Source organism: Vicia villosa, linkage group LG2, assembly GCF_029867415.1.
Source record: "Vicia villosa cultivar HV-30 ecotype Madison, WI linkage group LG2, Vvil1.0, whole genome shotgun sequence".
In the NCBI taxonomy this organism is placed as follows: domain Eukaryota; kingdom Viridiplantae; phylum Streptophyta; class Magnoliopsida; order Fabales; family Fabaceae; genus Vicia; species Vicia villosa.
The window spans coordinates 220,583,419-220,603,924 of NC_081181.1; the positions used below are offsets into that span (position 1 = coordinate 220,583,419).

The 20,506-nt window shown below is 35.8% G+C and overlaps 2 protein-coding genes across 2 annotated transcripts; one reads left to right on the top strand and one right to left on the bottom strand.

The window, feature by feature from the left end:
* Positions 1-14,669: 14,669 nt before the first annotated feature.
* LOC131648293 (agamous-like MADS-box protein AGL61) lies at positions 14,670-15,356 on the bottom strand. Its single transcript, XM_058918074.1, has one exon. The coding sequence runs from the start codon at positions 15,354-15,356 to the stop codon at positions 14,820-14,822; it is 537 nt and encodes a 178-aa protein (XP_058774057.1). The 3' UTR covers positions 14,670-14,819.
* Positions 15,357-18,250: 2,894 nt separating this feature from the next.
* On the top strand, positions 18,251-19,595 carry LOC131651387 (uncharacterized). Its single transcript, XM_058921053.1, has 2 exons — positions 18,251-18,442; positions 18,528-19,595. Exons 1-2 carry the CDS (start codon positions 18,251-18,253, stop codon positions 19,593-19,595), a joined length of 1,260 nt encoding a protein of 419 aa, XP_058777036.1.
* The last annotated feature ends 911 nt before the right edge of the window (positions 19,596-20,506 follow it).

Genomic DNA, 20,506 nt, shown 5'->3' on the forward strand with positions numbered 1-20,506 from the left:
TTCCATCTCGTAAAACTTGACGGTGTTGTCTTCATTGAAATTGGGACATTGGTAAAAAACGCTTGCAATAGGACCCATTGCAATCTTAGAGTATAGTCGCTGAATGAAGTACGAAAATGTTGCTCTTTTGCTCAACAACAATGGTACAACCTGAGTGTTTCTCATCACAAAACCGGCTATCTCATGAGAGTAGGTCTCACCATTTAGATGGGCATGGACAAGATACTGGGTTGATGAAGTCATTTTTGGAGGGGAAAGTGTGTGGGTGTTGTAAGCTCAAGTCAGATTAGGTAAAATTGTTGGTGTGAGTTGTAATGTTTAGTATATATTGGATGTCTTATAAATTGTGCTTCTTATGTCCTTGCATTATCTCAACACATAGACACGCTGATCTATGTCCTGTACCCCATCACGCGTCTGAAAGGATTCCTGATAAGATTCCTGTAACGATTCCCCTAGGCAGAGCATGCATGCAACCCTATCTGGCAGCTAGTTCTGCAATAATTATTTATATATATATATATATATATATATATATATATATATATATATATATATATATATCTTTATTTATGCATATATAAATATTTATATATATATATATATATATATATATATATATATATATATACATATATATATATATATATACATATATATATATATATATATATATATATATATATATATATATATCTTTATTTATGCATATATAAATATTTATTTATATATATATATATATATATATATATATATATATATATATATATATATATATAAATATATATATTTATGTTAATATATGGTGGTTCTTACAGACCCACTAGTATAGGTCTGCCACTATCTTCCGAATTGATTATAAAAGACAGGCACACTGATCTAGGTCTGCAACAGGATTCCGTATTGATTGTAAAAGACAGACACACTGATCTAGGTCTGCCACCAGATTCCGAATTGATTATACAAGACAGACACACTGATCTAGGTCTGTTTATATATAACTAATAATTACGTATATATATTTTATTTAATAAATATAAATATTGTAATTAATAATTATATGTATTTTAATAATATATATTACTAATTATAAATATAGTTAATAATTACGTATATAAATTACCAATTATATGTATGTTAATTATTGTACACGTCCGATAGGGTAAATATTGTCCAGACGAAAACAACTAACACAACAACCACATTTATTTTAATTCAATGACCCTGCGTTGACAACACAAAACCATCGGTAAATCACGATGTTAAGTCGCAGAATAGAAAAGAAGAGAAAAGAACACAGAACAACTGGTAGTACACGCTCACTCTTTGCAACAAATAAAACAACAGTTAATCTAAACTACTCAAGTGTCACTGCAATAACAAGGGGATCTTCAACGCCTCGGTTAACTTCTACACTGTGTGTCCAAAACATTAGATCCACGTTGATCGGTCACCATTTCTAGTAAGTTTCCACACCTTTTTCCGATCAAAAGTTGTAATCTTGGTAATACAAAGTGGCATTGTTTTAAGTTTTTATATAAGTTCCTTAGTTTTTCGGTTGTTTGAGCTTTTACATTATTAGTGTGTTTAAGCTTCATAAAAATGCCATTTTATGCGTTGGTTGTTAGTATGTTGTTGGCCAGGTTAATCCCGAGAAAGATGGCGCTCCGAGGCGAGAAAAAGGAGCTGAAAGAGCTAAAGAAGAGGCCAACACGGGCACCCGTGTGCACCCACACGGCCGTGTCAAAAGCTGCCTGGAAAGTGGATTCTGGAGAGCAAAACAGAGGTTTTACACGGGCACCCGTGTTCCTGCACACGGCCCGTGTGGAAAAGTGCCCAGAAAGTGAATTTTGAGGTGAGGGCCAGATGGACAACACGGGCACCCGTGTTCCTGCACACGGCCCGTGTTGTTGAGCGCGGGCAGATGTTCTAATTTTGATATTTTGGAAACCTTGGGCCTCATTAAGGGTATTTCGGTCATTCCGGATACTGAGTGAGTGAAGCAACACTACTAAAACCTAACAGGAATAGAAGAGAGGCATCTTGGATCATTGAGCATAGAGAATTACAGAGAAAGAAGAGTCAAGGGTTTTGGAAGAAGATCTTCAAGAGCACTGGCGATTGGAGATCATATCAACCACTAATTTCTTGTAATGACTTCAATTACTCTTGTTGTTTTCTTTATCATTATGAGTAGCTAAACAACACTATGCTAGGGGTGATGTCCCTGAATCTTTTTATGTGATGAATTGTCACAACCGTTGTTGATGAATTTGATGTTTAATTATAAATTGAGTTTTTGATTCATTGTTCTTAATGCTTTATTATATTGGAAAGTATCTTATCGTTCTACGGTTAGGGTTTGGCGTGACAAACCTCCCTAATGCTTGTGAATCAAAACACTTCCGGCAAATCGCTTAGGAATAAGGATTGCACTTTAGTGATCATTCATTCTAGACTCTAATGCATAAAAGACCTAATACTAAATTCAGTTATTGAGGAATTGAGATTGTCTAATTAGTGTTAAGGGGTTCTTCACTAAGGAATTAGGGAGAACTATTTATAGAATTGATACACAGTTATAATTAAATCATCTCATGAACACGGTGGTTTCAAGGAGTTACATAGGATTCATACATCTACCTTAGCATATCTGCTCATATTTGCACCAAGCTATCTTTTATTTAGTGTTTTATTTATTTCTAGTAATTCTAATTAATCAAACAAACCAAAACAACCCCCATGATATTTTTGTTCAATTGAATCATCGTGAAACTTGTAGTTTACACGCAGTCCGCGAGTTCGATACTGGGTATTTACCCTTCTTTACTACTACATCGAGGAAATAGTACACTTGCTATAATTTCACGATCAAGTTTTTGGCGCCGTTGCCGGGGACTGCCAAACTATAAGCCGAACTTTAAGTCAATTGAAATTTTGTTGCTCTGCGACCAAAATTTTATTTTTATCTGTTAATTTTAATTTCGTTGCAGTCTTGTATCTGTTTTAACTGTTGTCTAACTGTTTATGCGAGGTCAGACCTCAGCTAAATTTTCCTTTGACACAGAACCAGAAAGAGCTCTGCACGAGAGACGCCGCAAGGCAAGACTTGAAAGACTGGCAGCACCAAGTGCAAGTCTTAGTGTTCCACATCAGGAAAGCGACGACGAAGTGTCTGTGCACTCGGAGCACAGCGACTCTGACTTTGACAGGGAGGTAGTTCAGGAACCAGTTAACATGGCTGGAAATCAACCTCCTGCAGAAAGATTGTTAGGGGACTATGGAGGGGCAAATGCTCACCCCAACCGGATGACTATTGTTAATCAACCTGTGAATGTGGCACATTTTCAATTGCATCCGTCCACCATTCGCCAGTTAGAGAGCAAGCCGTTCTCCGGAAGAATTAACGAGGATGCAAATAAGCATCTTCAGAGATTTCTCACTACGACAACTTCGTTGAAGATCGAAGGTCATTCAGAGGAGGCTAAGAGACTTGTTATGTTCCCGTTTACACTTACTGATGACGCAGAGGAGTGGTTTTACTCACTTCCGGCTGCAAGTATCACGACATGGCAAGAGATGGAAACGGCATTCCTCAATGAATATTTTCCTGCGTCGGTGTTTATCCGAAAAAGATACGATATTGTCAATTTCAAACAAAAAGAGGGGGAATCATTAGGGGATGCATACAAGAGGTTCAAAAGGTGTTTGACTGCATGTCCTACTCATAACATGGACGCTACCGAGCAAATGCAGAATTTCGTGAATGGGTTGCGACTAAAGACAAAGCAGCTTATTGATACCGCTGCTGGTGGTTCAACAAATTTTGCTACAGCCACAGTTATGAAAAGGATCATAGAGGCAATTGCTGCTAATGAGCATCTTGAGTTGTATGATCGAACCATGAACCAACCGGAGGGCAAAATTGATTTGAAATTGCCAGAGCAGGTTGTTAAGATGGAGGATCAGATTGCTGCAGAGGTAGAGAGAAGGTTAAAAAAGATGAATATTGGAACTCAAACCGTAGCACAGGTGGAACCAGTTAAAGCGGTTCTTTGTGAAATATGTGGTGGACCGCACTTTGCTATGCATTGTGTAGCAACTCAAGAACAGGTTGAGCAGATTCATATGTTGAGGCAAAACAATCCTTATGCCAACACATATAATCCGGGGTGGAAAAATCATCCGAACTTCTCATGGAAAGACCAGCAAGGAAACGTCCAGAAGCCGGTTCAAGGACAACAACCATATCAGCCTCAGACTCAACAATACCAACCACTGGGACAACAATATCGTCCGCAACAACAACCATTCCAGCACCATCCACAACAGTTCCAAACTCAAGGTCAACAACAATTTCAACAACAGGTACCGAAGAAAGAAGATTGGGAGATCGCTATTGAAAAAATGGCAGCTCAAAACTCTCAATTCCAAGAAGAAACTAGGAGCAATCTGAGGAACACCACCGCTTCAATCAAGAATCTGGAAATTCAAATGAGTCAGATAGCACAACATCTCACTCCACAAGCACAAGGTACTCTTCCAAGCTCAACTGTGGCAAATCCAAAAAACCAAGAAAAAATTAATGCTGTTACGACAAGAAGTCAGAAAGCGCCAGAGCCCGAAGAAGAAGAAGAAATAGATGACAACTTAGTCATAGAGGTAGATCTAGAAGTTAGAGAAAATCCGAAAGATCCTGAAGTAGTGATCTCACCGGTTAAGCCACTGGAAGAGAAAAATAAGAAAGAAACTAAACCAGTGGTCAAATTACCATTCCCCTCTAGAGTGGCCAAGAAGGATTCGAAAGAGAAGGATTTTGAGAAGTTTGCTGCAATGTTCAAGAAGTTAGAGATTAACTTACCTTTCTTTGAAGCACTTGAGAATATGCCTTTGTACAAGAAATTTATGAAAGAGGTAATTTCTAAGAAAAGACAAGTGAGAGATGAAACAGAAATTGTGACTGAAAAGTGTGGGAGAGTATCGCCAGCAAGGAAGATCCCCATTAAGAAGAAAGACCGTGGAGTGGTGGCAATACCGTGCACCATAAATGACAGAGTGTTCAAAAAGGTGCTAATTGATTCTGGTTCTAGTGTGAGTCTAATGCCATTGTCCATCTTCAAAAAGCTGGAGATTGGAAAAATAAGCGAGAGTGAAACAAAATTGCAATTTGCTGATCGCACTATTAAGAATTCATTTGGGATAGCCGAAGATGTAATGGTAGAGATTGACAAGTTTGTTTACCCAGTTGATTTCCACATCATGGACATTCCTGAGGATGATGAGACTCCAATCCTTCTTGGGCGACCCTTTCTGCTTACTAGTCGCTGCAATTTGGATATTGAAAAAGGGGAACTAGTAGTTAAATCATTTGATGAGGAGGTAACACTGAAGGTGTTAGAAGTCAAAGAAGAAGCTGCTGGTAGGAATAATCAATCTAAAGTTGGTATGATCAGAAGTGAGGGAGCCAGCAAAAGTCCACACCATTCCGAAAAAGTTTCAAGTATCATCTCTAAGGTGGCCTCAGCTCATACACCTATCATAAGTTCTGCGTTCATTCAAGAAGTCAAAAAGAAGAAAAAAGAGGACAATCAAAGTGAGAAGATGAAAGTGGATAGTCGCTTGACGAGAAAAACAATCAGGTTTGGAAAAGTGACAAGCAACCAGGTTTGGAGGAGGAAGTACCCTCCTTAATTAAGGGTGATGGACCGTCGAGCCATGCGACGTTAAACGAAGCGCTTCGTGGGAGGCAACCCACGGTTTTAATAATGCGGTTTACTTTTTGTTTTGTTTTTCAGAAAATAAAGAAAAGTGGGTCTCTCTGGTGAAAGCTAGGAAGCGGAAGCTGGAGGCGCAGTACCCTCTGTGAGTTCACCCTCGCTATCTCGAATTGAAATATTGAGGTCAATGTTTCGTTCAGGTGTGGGGGAGGTTCTTTTGTTTTTATTGCGTTGCTTTCCGTTTTTGAATTTAGTTTGGTTGATTTGATTGTGTTCGTTTGTGTTACTTTTATGTTAAAGTATGTTTCTTTCAAGTTTGTATGGTGCAGTGCTGCCATTGTGTTACCAGGTTGGAATACAAGTCGGAAAAGGTGCAAACGAATAGAAAGTGGTTGAACAACACAACTCACACTTAATCTCTACAGGCACCACAGAAGTTGACACAACCAAGAAAAGAAGGTAGGACGCAAGGAAGCACACTGAACCAAGAGAGAGTATGGTGAACTTTTGATGAAAGGAAATGGCAAAACACTTAGAGTACGTTGAAGCATGCAAGCTTAACCGACCCGGTGAGACATCAGAGCCAAATGCATAACATCCATATGAGAGTCAAGTTCAGGTATGGCACTATTCACTTTGATTTTGCGTATTTTCTCATAACACAAGCACACTATGAAAGCGCACACTGAGGCAAGTTTTTTTTTTGTTTTAACCCCGAGCCTTTTTAACCATCCCGTTTGCATGTTATCCATTGTTAACCCCCTTTGAGCCGTAATTTTTATTTTTGTTCATCGTGTTATTTTTCCACCACTTGCCTTCTCATTGTTTGTATCATTGCTCGGCATTCATAATAGATCACTCGAAAGACATAAAAAGATCTAAGTGTGGGGTTGTAAACCATTGAAGAGTGGAACAAGAAAAGAGTACAAGAAAAGAAAAAAATTTTTGAATATAGATCTTATGAAAACAAAAAGAAAAAAAAAGAGAAGAGAAAAAGAATAATGCATGTACCCTTGTCCATTTTTAGCTAAAGAAGGTTTAAACCCCATTCTTAAGATACAGATCAAAATGAGTGAAGAAGTGAACCCTATGAGATGCCGAGCACTTAAAACCAATCGTTATCCCATTCCTTGTTAACCCACCAAACCTAAGCCACGTTACAACCCGAAGACCTCATAAAGTGTGTGTGATCCTTGTGTGTAGTGATTTGAGAATTTATTCAAAGTTAAAAGTAATATGCATGCCTTGATACTATGAGTGTAAACACCTTAACCCGGAGAGATTTTGTGAGAATGTGAAAAGCTTGCAGGTGATAGACGTGCTCGAAGGTGGGAATGCCATGGATAGTCGGAAGAAGGGAACCTTACACTTGATTGCTAAGTGTAGGAACCTTGCGAAAAACCTGGTTGTGTTGTGGAGAAAAGAATCTTGTCGGTGACCTTTTGTTTTGACTCGATACATCACTTGAGGACAAGCAATGAGATAAGTGTGGGGTTGTGATCGGTCACCATTTCTAGTAAGTTTCCACACCTTTTTCCGATCAAAAGTTGTAATCTTGGTAATACAAAGTGGCATTGTTTTAAGTTTTTATATAAGTTCCTTAGTTTTTCGGTTGTTTGAGCTTTTACATTATTAGTGTGTTTAAGCTTCATAAAAATGCCATTTTATGCGTTGGTTGTTAGTATGTTGTTGGCCAGGTTAATCCCGAGAAAGATGGCGCTCCGAGGCGAGAAAAAGGAGCTGAAAGAGCTAAAGAAGAGGCCAACACGGGCACCCGTGTGCACCCACACGGCCGTGTCAAAAGCTGCCTGGAAAGTGGATTCTGGAGAGCAAAACAGAGGTTTTACACGGGCACCCGTGTTCCTGCACACGGCCCGTGTGGAAAAGTGCCCAGAAAGTGAATTTTGAGGTGAGGGCCAGATGGACAACACGGGCACCCGTGTTCCTGCACACGGCCCGTGTTGTTGAGCGCGGGCAGATGTTCTAATTTTGATATTTTGGAAACCTTGGGCCTCATTAAGGGTATTTCGGTCATTCCGGATACTGAGTGAGTGAAGCAACACTACTAAAACCTAACAGGAATAGAAGAGAGGCATCTTGGATCATTGAGCATAGAGAATTACAGAGAAAGAAGAGTCAAGGGTTTTGGAAGAAGATCTTCAAGAGCACTGGCGATTGGAGATCATATCAACCACTAATTTCTTGTAATGACTTCAATTACTCTTGTTGTTTTCTTTATCATTATGAGTAGCTAAACAACACTATGCTAGGGGTGATGTCCCTGAATCTTTTTATGTGATGAATTGTCACAACCGTTGTTGATGAATTTGATGTTTAATTATAAATTGAGTTTTTGATTCATTGTTCTTAATGCTTTATTATATTGGAAAGTATCTTATCGTTCTACGGTTAGGGTTTGGCGTGACAAACCTCCCTAATGCTTGTGAATCAAAACACTTCCGGCAAATCGCTTAGGAATAAGGATTGCACTTTAGTGATCATTCATTCTAGACTCTAATGCATAAAAGACCTAATACTAAATTCAGTTATTGAGGAATTGAGATTGTCTAATTAGTGTTAAGGGGTTCTTCACTAAGGAATTAGGGAGAACTATTTATAGAATTGATACACAGTTATAATTAAATCATCTCATGAACACGGTGGTTTCAAGGAGTTACATAGGATTCATACATCTACCTTAGCATATCTGCTCATATTTGCACCAAGCTATCTTTTATTTAGTGTTTTATTTATTTCTAGTAATTCTAATTAATCAAACAAACCAAAACAACCCCCATGATATTTTTGTTCAATTGAATCATCGTGAAACTTGTAGTTTACACGCAGTCCGCGAGTTCGATACTGGGTATTTACCCTTCTTTACTACTACATCGAGGAAATAGTACACTTGCTATAATTTCACGATCACACGTCCACATCGTCTTTCACACGATCCCAATAATACATGTACGTGCCTTCAGGGTTATTATCCGTCAACGTAATGTATGGACATCGGTAATCTAGCTGTTTAACTTTTCTGGTTGGACCATCTAGTTGACGAAACCCAGTGTTGATGGCTCTAACAATTCTCTGGAAATTCCAGTGAGGGTTAAGGCAAACCCGCATGTGACTACCTTCCTCAAAGAAGACCACAGCCCAAACAGAGTTCATTTTTAAGTGTTTACACTATGATTGAAAGAAGAGTTAGTACTTCAACTCCACACGCACACTTCTATTTATAGCGGGTGCAAGGCAGAGGGAAATTTTATTGTTAATTATTAATAACTTAAATAATAATTGGAAACTTTGTAACAATAAAATATCATTTCATTGAAATATGTTAACAACATTTAATTGAAAGGTACAGATATGCTAAGAGCATTTAATTGAACGGTACCGAAGTTACTGAAATGATATAGAAACTGTAGCGCCTAGGATATAACAACGGTTAAAACAATGTCTTCTCTGTCCTCCATCATTAGAGTGCATTGGATGTCGTCTTCCATAGTCTCCCACCAACGCTGCCTTTCGAGAAAAACACCTCCCCTTGTTCGAAGTCTCTTGATAGATCGGATTTGTTCGCCTGGACTGAACTCTCCGTCCATAAACCTGAGGATGTTTCTCTTAAGCTGATCCATGGTTTGGATATTCCAAAACATCACTTGCATGGGAGGTTTGACTGCCGAGAAGATAACGTATCCGTTCCTTCTACGAACGTCCGGTTGATAATTCAGACGCCTAACAGGAGGTGGAGGCTCAAAAGTCCGGTGCGACCCATCTGGCCTAATTCGAGTTCTCATTTTTCAGTGTGGGTACCAGTGCGCAAGAAACCCTAATTTATAGAGGCATAGACGTCTTGCCGTAGCCTCATTTGCTCATTAGGGTTTCTTCTAGGAAGACCACGTAGGTAAGATAACCAAAACCCTAATTGTGATACGAAAACCCTAATTTTGAAAAAAAAAAAAAGTTTCCTTCTAATGCGCCATTTGATTTGGCGCATTAGTGCTTTTTCTCTTTAGTAAGTCGCCAAATGAAATGGCGCATTAGAAGGATTTAAAAAAAAAAAGCCATTTGATTTGGCGCATCCCTTGTTGGTGTGGACCACCACCTGGCCCCACATGGTCCCCACCTGCAAGTGCTGAAACGATTCCAGGAGTTACTGTAAACCAGCATGGAGTTACTGTTAACAAGCATGCGACTGCAAAAATTTCTGATAAGATTCCTGATCAGATTCTTGCCAGGATTCCTCCTATGCATGCTACCCGAGCTGTCACCTAGACCTGAGCTGCATGCATCCCACCATGCCTTGTCACCGAAAGTTTGACTGCATGCATGCCAACACATCCTGCAGAAGCAACACCAAACACTTATGGCTGTGTTGACATGTCAAGCATGCATGATGTTACCGTTTTTTTCCTCATCAATATATAAAGCACTTGGAATTCTGGAGATACATCACCATTATCACTCATCTACTCTTAGAACAATCCTTTTGCAATCAGCTTACGAATTTTCAGCCTTCAACCATGTCTCTCCTAACAATGGGCGAAACACACAGAGGAACCCCCCAGAACATCGCTACCTACGTAAGTGTATTAGTATTACTTTAAATTCATGCAACTGTCCCTGATAAACTAACTAATTTTTTTGGGCATGCTTACTCTTTTCAGAACGTTCAACGTTTTCGCACTCGTAGTCACGCTACCATCGCTCCGGACGACCGCATTATACCATACCTGAACGTTGCTGGTTTCGGTCCGATTAGCAGGATCGCCGAGTCTTCTATTGACCACAAGTTTGTTCTTGCTTTGCTAGAACGCTGGAGGCCAGAGACACACACCTTCCATCTTCCAACAGGGGAGTGCACCATCACCCTTGAAGATGTTCATATGCTACTTGGCCTTCCTGTTGATGGTAAGACAATTAATGGTTGTGTTATGCAGGCGAATTGCTTATGCCATGAGGCAATTGGGATAGACTTGATAGAAGGAGCCGTTGGTGCTAGGGGGCAAGGTGTTAACCTCAAGAGGTTAAAGGATTATTATAAAAATTTTCACTTGAATGATGCGTCTCCCCAAGAGACCATACTGCAGAAAACTAGGTGTTACGTACTGTTGCTTATTGGAAACGTTTTGTTCCCAGATAGCACTGGTAACACGGTTAACTTTATGTATCTTCGTTTGCTAATGGATTTTAGTAGAGTTGGTCTGTACACCTGGGGGTCTGCGGTTCTGGCTACCGTGTACCAGTCACTATGCAAAAACGCGGTTGCTGAGTCCTGCACATTCTATGGATGCGCCCTGTTGGTGCAGGTGTGGGGGTGGTGGAGGATGCCCATACTGGCCCCGGTTAACAACGGAAGTTGGGACTTTCCGTATGCCTTGAGGTAAGTTTTTAGTATACCATTTTCTCCTTACACATTCTACTCCATTCTAACTAAATCATTATATTTTCGTTGTAGATATTGTGTGAAAAAAATGGACTTCACACTTAATCCGCGGTCAAATATCACAATGTACCGCGCGCTAATTGATCACCTTGGACACCATCAGGTATTATCTCTAATTCTTTTCTTCTTTTTTTTAAAGTATTTTCCATAAATAATTTTTCCGGCAGTAATGTATAACTCTCATGCATGCAGTTCATATGGCGACCATATCTCGAGTGCGAGTATGAGCCTAGAGCTCAGGATGCAGAAATTTGGACGACAAAGTGTTGCTTAATCCGGTACAACATAATAGAAATGCATCAAAGTGACCGGGTGATGCTTCAGTTTGGGATGCGTCAACGGATACCCGACCCTCCTGTTGACTTTGGAGTGTGGCACCTAAAAAGAGTTAACCATCAATGGACACACCAACACTGGAAGGATTTTGCACCCGATCAGCGCCAGATGTGGAAGAACCGTCGCCAGTATGTCCTAAACTTCCCCGTTAGTGACCATGAAATGAAACCTTCTCCTGAATACATGAGTTGGTATCGTACAGCCACAACCCCTAACTTGTTTCTTGCAGCTCCGTTCTATTTAATTGATTCCCGTGCACAGAACTACATCTTGCCACAACAACAACAACCGGAAGAAGAACCACAACAACAACAACAAGAACAACAACAACTCCGGCAACAACAACGACAACAGCAACGACAACAACAACGCCTACAACAACGCCAACAACAACTCCTACAACAGCAACAACAACAACAACTCCAGGAACAACAACAACTCCAGCAACAACAACAAAATATTTTCAGTACTCCATCCCGTTCCGCACGCGACATCCGCCAATCAAATATGTTCCAATCCCAATCTCAACCATTACAAGGGTATGAAGACCGCCATCCTTCCTCGGACCAATATCAGACCCACTCACAACCATTCGGATTTGCAACATTTGCTGGGTCCTCAAGGGGATTCGGCCAAAACCTAACTCCCGGTTCATCTAGCCTTCATCTTAGTCCCGACGATGGTCCTCATGGTGAATCCTCTTACCGTGGCGCCCCCTCTGGGTACGCAACACTTACAAACCAATTCGGCTTTAACCAAGGTAGTTCTAGTGCTGCGGGATGCTATGAACCGGAAGTCTTTTCCCACCCCACTCCACCACCACGAATAAACACATTTGAGGGAATGGGTAGCCGACTTTACAACAGCGGTTTTCCGGATAATTATGGGGGCGTCGACGAATTCATAGACAGCGATCCACGCGACATCCCAGTACCAGCCCCCGTGACACAAACCCAACAAGAAGCACAAAGGGGCAGGGGTAGGGGTAGAGCTAGGGCAAGAGGCGGTGTCAATATTCGCGGCGGAATCAACGATCGCGGTAAACGTGTCATTACAAGACCAGGTTGCGGAACGGATGGCTATCTTGGTGATGGACGTCATTGATCATTTTGTTGTATTTTTCATTAATCTTTGGTATCGTTTCTGAAATTAATTGTAACCGATGTTTAGTTTTTAAATTATATTGTAATCGATGTTTAGTTTTTAAATTATATTGTAATCGATGTTACAATTTTGATTTTCGTTTTCTGCATTACATTTTTAAGGCGAAAAAAATATTTTTCAAATTTATTTCTGTAAATATCATAACAAATAAAATAAAAAAAAAAATTTTAAATTTAATATATTCCAGTAAAATGAATTAAAAAAAATGAAAAAAAAAATAAAAAAAAAAGGCCTTGAACTAAGGCGCCAAATGGTTTGGCTTCTAGGGCAAAACCCTAGACTTATGCGCCATTCCATTTGGCGCAAACCTTTGGGATTTTAGGGCATGCCATTTCATTTGGCGCATGCACCCAAAATTTACACTTATACGCCATTTCATTTGGTGCATTCAGTATTCTGATATCCCAAACCTAGACAGTTTGGTAAATACCCCGAAAACATGGTTTTTTTCGTATTTTTTTTTATCAAACCTAGTTATTTAAAATTTTTTTTCTTCAATTATTCCTAGGAGGTTAAGGAATAAATAGAAAAATACTTTACATTACACTAAGGCTCTGTTTGGTAAAACTAGCTGGTAGCTGATAGCTGGTAGCTTATAGCTGGTAGTTGGTAGCTTTTAGCTGGTGACTGGTAGCTGATAAGCTAATATGAGTGTTTGGTAAATTAGCTGTTTCACTAGCTGATAAATACAAAATGACATAAATGATCATTTTAATTAATAAGGGTAATAATATTTTGTTAAAATAATAAGGGTATAAATGGAAAAAAAAGTCACAAGCTAAAAGCTACAAGCTCAAAAGCTACTTCAAATAGCTTTTGAAAAAAAAGCTAAAAGCTAGTAAAAAAGCTACAAGCTAAAAGCTAAAATAGCGTTACCAAACAGAGCTTTTTTATTAATGTGAGCTGAAAAGCTAAAAGCTAAACGTTAAAAGCTCTTTTTTAGGTGTTACCAAACAGACTCTAAGTCAATTTATTTTTTAGTTACTCACATTTATAAGGAGAGTAATCATTGTACGAATAGATTAGGTAACATTGAGATATTTTTATGGAGTTTGCTCGCAACTCCATTAACTTCCTTATTATAGAGTTTTTCATTGAGGATTTCGATTTGCTCCCCTCATTTTTCACCTCTAACTTATTTTTTCATTTTAATATATTTTTGTGGTGGCTCAGCCCACCTTTTGGCTATTATTTTTTTAATATAGCTCTAATATATTAGGTATTAGAGGTAAAATTAGAAACTAATTTGTCCTTGAAATCTTAATCAGATTTATAACGAAATAAAATAACTTCTATATATTATAAAAAATCAAATAAATAAATGGTGTAAGAAAAATCCAAAACTAATTACCATTAAACAATATCTCAATTGCAATATACTGACAATGTAAAAACATTTTACACTGTCAGTACATCATCCTTTTTCTCATATACAAATTGTCATACAAATTGATTTGCAAATATCAGATTTATAATTGTATAGTCTAATAATTTGGTTGAACACATAAAATCTCATATTTGAACTAAATCATCAATATTATTAGTTTTTTTTTTTATATCAATCAAATTGATTTACAAAAGAATTTAATTGAAATACACCGACGGTGTAAAGAAGTTTTACATTGTCGGTGAATCACAACCGTTGATGTGCTAAAATTATTTATCTTTTATTTTAATTTCTATTAAAGTAATCCATTTGAATGGTGATATGCACTGATGGTGTAAAAAATTTTGCACTGACAAAATTTTGCACTGACAGTGCATAACAATTAATCTCTTAACAAAATTTATAATTGTATAGTTTAATAATTCGGGTTGAACACATAAAATCTCAGATTTGAACTAAATCATCAATATTATTTGTTTCTTTTTTTATATCAATCAAATATCTTCTTCTTTTAACTACAAACATTAATCTCTCAAAATAAAAAGAACTTACAATAAAAACTACAATAGACACTAAGATATTCTCTAAAAAAACACACCAATATTATTAATTTTCATTATGTTAGTAATAAAAACACTAACAAAATAAACCAAACTATTAAAAGAAAAACTAAAAAACGTATTCATCTCTTATACTAAGTGTAAGTGAGTAATAAAAAAGCTAACAAAATAAACCAAACTATAGAAAAAAAACTTATTCATCTAAGCTAATAATTCTTCAACATGGCAAGCTCCATCATACGTTGATGATCTCTTTCATAAAGCTTACCTCTAAGCTCATAAAGAGACACCATAAACTGTTGAAGTTGATCATGACTCATATTATCAATATCTTCATTCCACCAATCAACTCTTTTAGAAACCCTAGCCAATTTTTCAACTTCCACAAGTTCCTTCTTCTCCATCTCCAACTCCTTCAATGCTTCTCCATATTGTTTATTATACTCTTCATAAATCAAAGAACTTTCTCCTAACTTTGATCTCTCGAACTCGCGAGTTCCGTTGACATAACTGTTGACAATTGAGTCGGTGTCGGGATGGCCGAACGAAAAGAGCTTGTGAGCACCAGAAAAAACAATGATGGATGCATGAACATCGCATAAGATGCAAAGTTCACTTGCTTTTTTAAATAAACCTTGTCTTCTTTTTGAGAATGTGACTTGTTTGTTGGATTCTTTCTCAACTTTCTTGATCTCAATCTTTTTCCGACCTGTGCTTTTCCTTTTTTGATCAGCCATATCCATGGTGCTTTTCCTTTTTTGATCAGTCATATCCATGGTGCTTTTCCTTTTTTGATCAGCCATATCCATGGTGAAATTTGGAAACAAGATATTAGGGTTTTGAATAGTGACAATTATAATATATACGTATTTATTTATATAGGGAAAGAATTATTTTGGGCTTATCCTATCATTAAATAAAATGCTACAATTTCTCCCCTATCTAAGATTCTAATTCAATTAAGTATTAACTCATTCTTATTGCCATTTTCCTGCATAAAATGATTGACATGAGATTTTTTTGGGTACGAAATTGACATGAGGTTTTATTTTGTAATATTTTAGATTATTAAAAAAAATATTTGATTGCGATTTTACCCTTTGCATTGCTTGATTATTAATCCTTTTAGTGTAAAAATCTCTTTAAAATTAATTAAATAAAAAATTGATTTTAATTCAAAAAATTTAACTAGAAAAGCAGTAGACATTTTAAAAGAAGAGAAAAAAGATTACTATGTGCAAAGTAGTTTCAAAATCAATCTTAAATTCTTAATAATAAATTTAAATACACAGTCAAGAATAATAATAATAATAAGAATAATTTGATTCGGTATCCATTAACACCAAATATAAAAACTTAACATAATTGTACTTTTATAAACTTAATTGACAATAACAATATTATTTGGCTGATCAATTTCTCTCTGATTGGAAGCCGAGATCGTGTGTGAGAATTACATTACTTTTTTCTTTTTTTTTACAAAATTAAACTTTGAGTTGAAAAATTTACAAAATGTTTGTAAATTTGTATAGTATTTCTAATATTTTATGGGAATACTTTGTTTTAATTATAAGATATTTAAATTGAAGTCTTCTATTCTATCACACTTTAAAAATTATATTTTTTATCAAAAGAAAACAGGCCATCTTAAAATACGGATATTCAATAAACAATGTTTATGGTGATAAATCTTGGAGATATTTTAAAATGAGTAATGCTAACATGTAAGCACGTGGTAGAGAGTTATAAATAAAAAATTTGTGTTAAAAAACATTAAAAAATAACATGTTAGCATGTTAAAAAACAAATTTTATTTATGATTTTTTTAACTTAAACTCTTAAGACACAAGTTAGCATTTTTATTTTAAAATTACTTAAATAACATGAAAAATATATAATTTTCTATTGAATGATTTACCCTATCATTTTCACTTTATATCTTAAATTGTTGTTTTTATCTCTCAAAAATCATATTTATTTATTATACTTTTCGTCTAAAAATTAATATAGTTAATTTGACTTCAAAAATTGTGTTTAATTGTTCCATTCAAATTCCCAATTTTTTCATTCATAAATAGAGTATACAGCTATTATCTTTACTATGTAAATATAGATTACACCTTGTAAATATTAAAAAATAAAAAATTGTGTTTAATTGTAGAGAACTGCTATATTAGATGTCAAATAAGTAAATAACTTAAGCATTGCCCGGCTTTCAATGCTCAGAAAATACTAAAATAATAAAAAAAGTATATCATACTGTATAGTAGATGTCAAATTAAGGTGTAAACATATTATTTCTCTTAATTGTTACAATCAAACCAAATTGACATTTTAAAACAGATTTAAAAATTATTTAAAAACAACAACTTTTCTTTAAAATGTTATAAAGTTTTTATAAATTAACTTCAATAAAAAATATAAAAAATGATTAAAAATACCTGAATAAAATATTTTTTAGATAAAAGTATCAATATAGTTTGGAAATAAATAAAATATTGGCTCTTTGTTTTTTAAATAAAATCTCGTATATTGAAATAAAATAAAACAAGTATTAATACATTGTTTTTCTTCTTTATTTATTTTTTAAATAAAAAAAAACTCCTATATGGAAAATAGAAAAAAATTATAAGAAAGAGTGAGACATATAATAATAATAATAATAATAATAATAATAATAATAATAATAATAATAATAATAATAATAATAATAATAATAATAAAAATTGTGCTACTTTTATATATTCATTATTACAAGTATTAATACCAGAAACAATTTATATTTCTCAAAGGTACTTTTAATATGGATCTTTTTATTAAAAATTAATGCAAATTGAATTTGTGAGATACTCTTATTTTAAGGACAAATTAATAACAAATTGAAGGTTTTATATAATTAGAGATGGATGCATATCCTTAATCCTCTATAATAACTTTACAATAAAATAAAATAAAATAATATAATTGCGTCAATATATTAAATGATGATATCATAATTTAAAAAGATATAAATCAAGTATCATTAAATTGTGTAATTTTTGATCATTAAATTATTTAGTTTTTTTATTAAAAATTGATTTTTCATTTATCTATTTGTTGCCTCCGGTTCGGGTACGTATCAAATACCCGATTTAGGTATGGGTACGGAATATGAATTATCAAAAAAAGTTAAAGTATAAGTAAGTCACTATAATTTTTTTTAAATGATAACAAAACATCAAAATTAGTTGAAAAAAAATCAAAGATATATAACATAAAAAAATCACTTTTGAAACTCGCTAATAATTTATGAAGTCGAAGGTTGAAATCATGATAGCGGTGTAGGTAGGCAAGAGCGTAAAATTATATTAAATTGATATTTATCTTTTGGGTTAAATATCTTTTACCCCCTGCCAAATAAGCGAGTTTTGATTTTGCCCCCTTTAAAAAAAAAATTGTTGCGCAGCCCTTACCAAATGCAGATTCCAACCATTTAAACCTTTTATCATGTTTTTACCTAGAACACCAGGTTACTATCCTACGTGTCTGTTACTAATGCCACATAAGCCAGGGTATATAAGTAATTGTTTTACTGTTCTCATTTTACCCCCCTGAAAAAAATTAGGGCAAACACTTCTGAAAAAAAAGCAAAGAGGCAATGGCGAAGACGAAGAAGACGAAGAAGAGCAAGACGGAGAAGACGGGCCAGTTAAAGAAGACGGCACGGTCAAGCAAGACGACGCAGTCAAGACAGAGTGAGAAGACGATGCAGTCAAGCCAGTCATCCAAGAAAACCAAGGTCGTGAACCGGGACGAACCTGTAGAAGAAGAAGTTATTGAAGATGGAAAGGTACGAATTTTAGGGTTTAAGAAATTTTAGGGTTTGTCATCATTTTAGGGTTTAACAAATTTTTCATTTCCTTTAAAAATTTCAGAATATGCATTTAAGCAGTGTTGTTTTCCATCATGGAGGGGAATTTGTGAGCATGAGTGATGGGGTTATGTTATACACGGGAGGGGTAACGACCCATGTTACCGACATTCACATTGACAACTTTACTATGGTTTGCGTTAAGAAGCTGTTGAATGAGTGGGGTTACAGTGAAGGCACATTTAGGGTATGGACAAAGGTTGTTGAAATTGATCCCAAGTTTTTCCAAATTAAGAAAGATGATGACTGTTATGATGTAGCTGCATTTTCTTATGCCAATGAAGTAGAGGGTGTCATGTATGTAGAGCATGATGTAGTAGATGTTTCATTTTCAGTTGTTAGTCCTAGATGTGTTAATGAAACATATGTTCAGGATCAAAGTGATGAAGAAGGAGTGGAAGGATTAGGAGATAGTGAGGATGAACGTGCCACTAGTTTGGAGGATGGGTTTGAAGACATAGATGTTTTTGTACCTATGAAGGAAGCTCCTTCCCTATCAGATGTTATGAGGGGTTCAAAAAAGAAAGAAATGGAAGATGAAGATGAATATGTAACTGACGAGTTGGACAACTCAGACCCTGATTTATCAGATGAGGACAAAGTTCACAAGTTTGAAAAGTTTAAAAAGGAGCATTTCAATAAGAATTTTAAATTTGAGTGGGGTATGGAATTTAATTCCCTTGATGAGTTTAGAGAAGCTATACGTGAGTGGTCAGTATTAAATGGTAGGGAAATAAAGTTTGTGAAAAACGAGAGCTACAGGGTTAGGGTGGAATGTAAGGCCAAGTGTGGGTTTTTAATACTTTGTTCAAAGGTGGGCCACAAACATACTTTTGCTATAAAAACAATATTTGATAAGCACACATGTGCTAGGGTTCTAGACAACATATCTGCAAGCTCAAGGTGGGTGGCCAAGGCTGTCGTAAAAAAGATGCAAACGTCACAAAGTGTTGGGATTACTGACATAATTCAAGACTTGAGGCAGAATTTTTCTGTGGGCATCACTGTTGCAAGGGCATGGAAGGCAAAGCTCATAGCCAAGAGGATTCACTGTAGAAACACAAGCAAGTGAAGTTATGCCTACTGCTGTAGAAACTGATGCCATCCCAAATGATCCAGCTCAGACTGACTATTTTGATGGAATTTCTGATGATATCATAACAAGCCTACCAGACATCACCACTGCTCAGAATTACAAAGAGGCCACCAAGACAAGGAAAGTAGTGAAAGAGATCAAGCCAATGAGAAAGAGGTCAAGTGAAAGAATCAAGATAAATTGGTTTAAAAAACCAAAACCATTTACAGGGCCAGGATCCAATAGTGATCAACCAATGTCTTTGACAGATGAAGAGGAGGGAAGTGGATCAAAAAAATCAAACAAGAAAGCAAAGAAATAAAATCTTGTCTCTTTATGATTTGTCTCATGTTTTGTGTGATCTTTATGACAATGTTATGTTGTTTTATGTTCTTTTGGATGATTTGATCTAGTGATTTTTGACTGATGTTTTATGTAAGTTAATGTTTATGACAATATAAGACTTAAGGTCTTGATTAATATGAACTACATTTTGTGCTCATTGGCTGTTTACAATTTATTTTCTGGTGCACAAGTAATTCATTACACCTTATAAACAAAACAATGAGACAGTTTAATACATCTAATGCCATAAATTGTAAACAAAAATTTCCATTAATTCATTTGAAGTTTACATAATTTTTCTTCATGACTGATTTTAACCAAACCCATCACAAGCATACTACAACAACTTAAATCAAGCATACTATAACAACTTAACACAATCCTACTACAACAATCTTGTTATTATAGTACTCTAATGCCTAATTCTTGAACTTCAAAACCACTGCAAACATAATCAAACAAAACATGAAGGCCATTTTCATCTGATAAATCTTCTTCTACATGATGGAAACTTTCAACTTTGTTTTTTCAAGCTTTTTCACTATTATTTCCAACTTCACCAA

Excerpts from the sequence above, each read along its gene's own strand:
- LOC131648293 (XM_058918074.1), bottom strand. The coding sequence starts at position 15,356 with ATGGATATGGCTGATCAAAAAAGGAAAAGCACAGGTCGGAAAAAGATT.
- LOC131651387 (XM_058921053.1), top strand. The coding sequence starts at position 18,251 with ATGGCGAAGACGAAGAAGACGAAGAAGAGCAAGACGGAGAAGACGGGC. Across the intron at positions 18,443-18,527 it reads AAGTTATTGAAGATGGAAAG|AATATGCATTTAAGCAGTGT; the intron begins GTACGAATTTTA and ends TAAAAATTTCAG.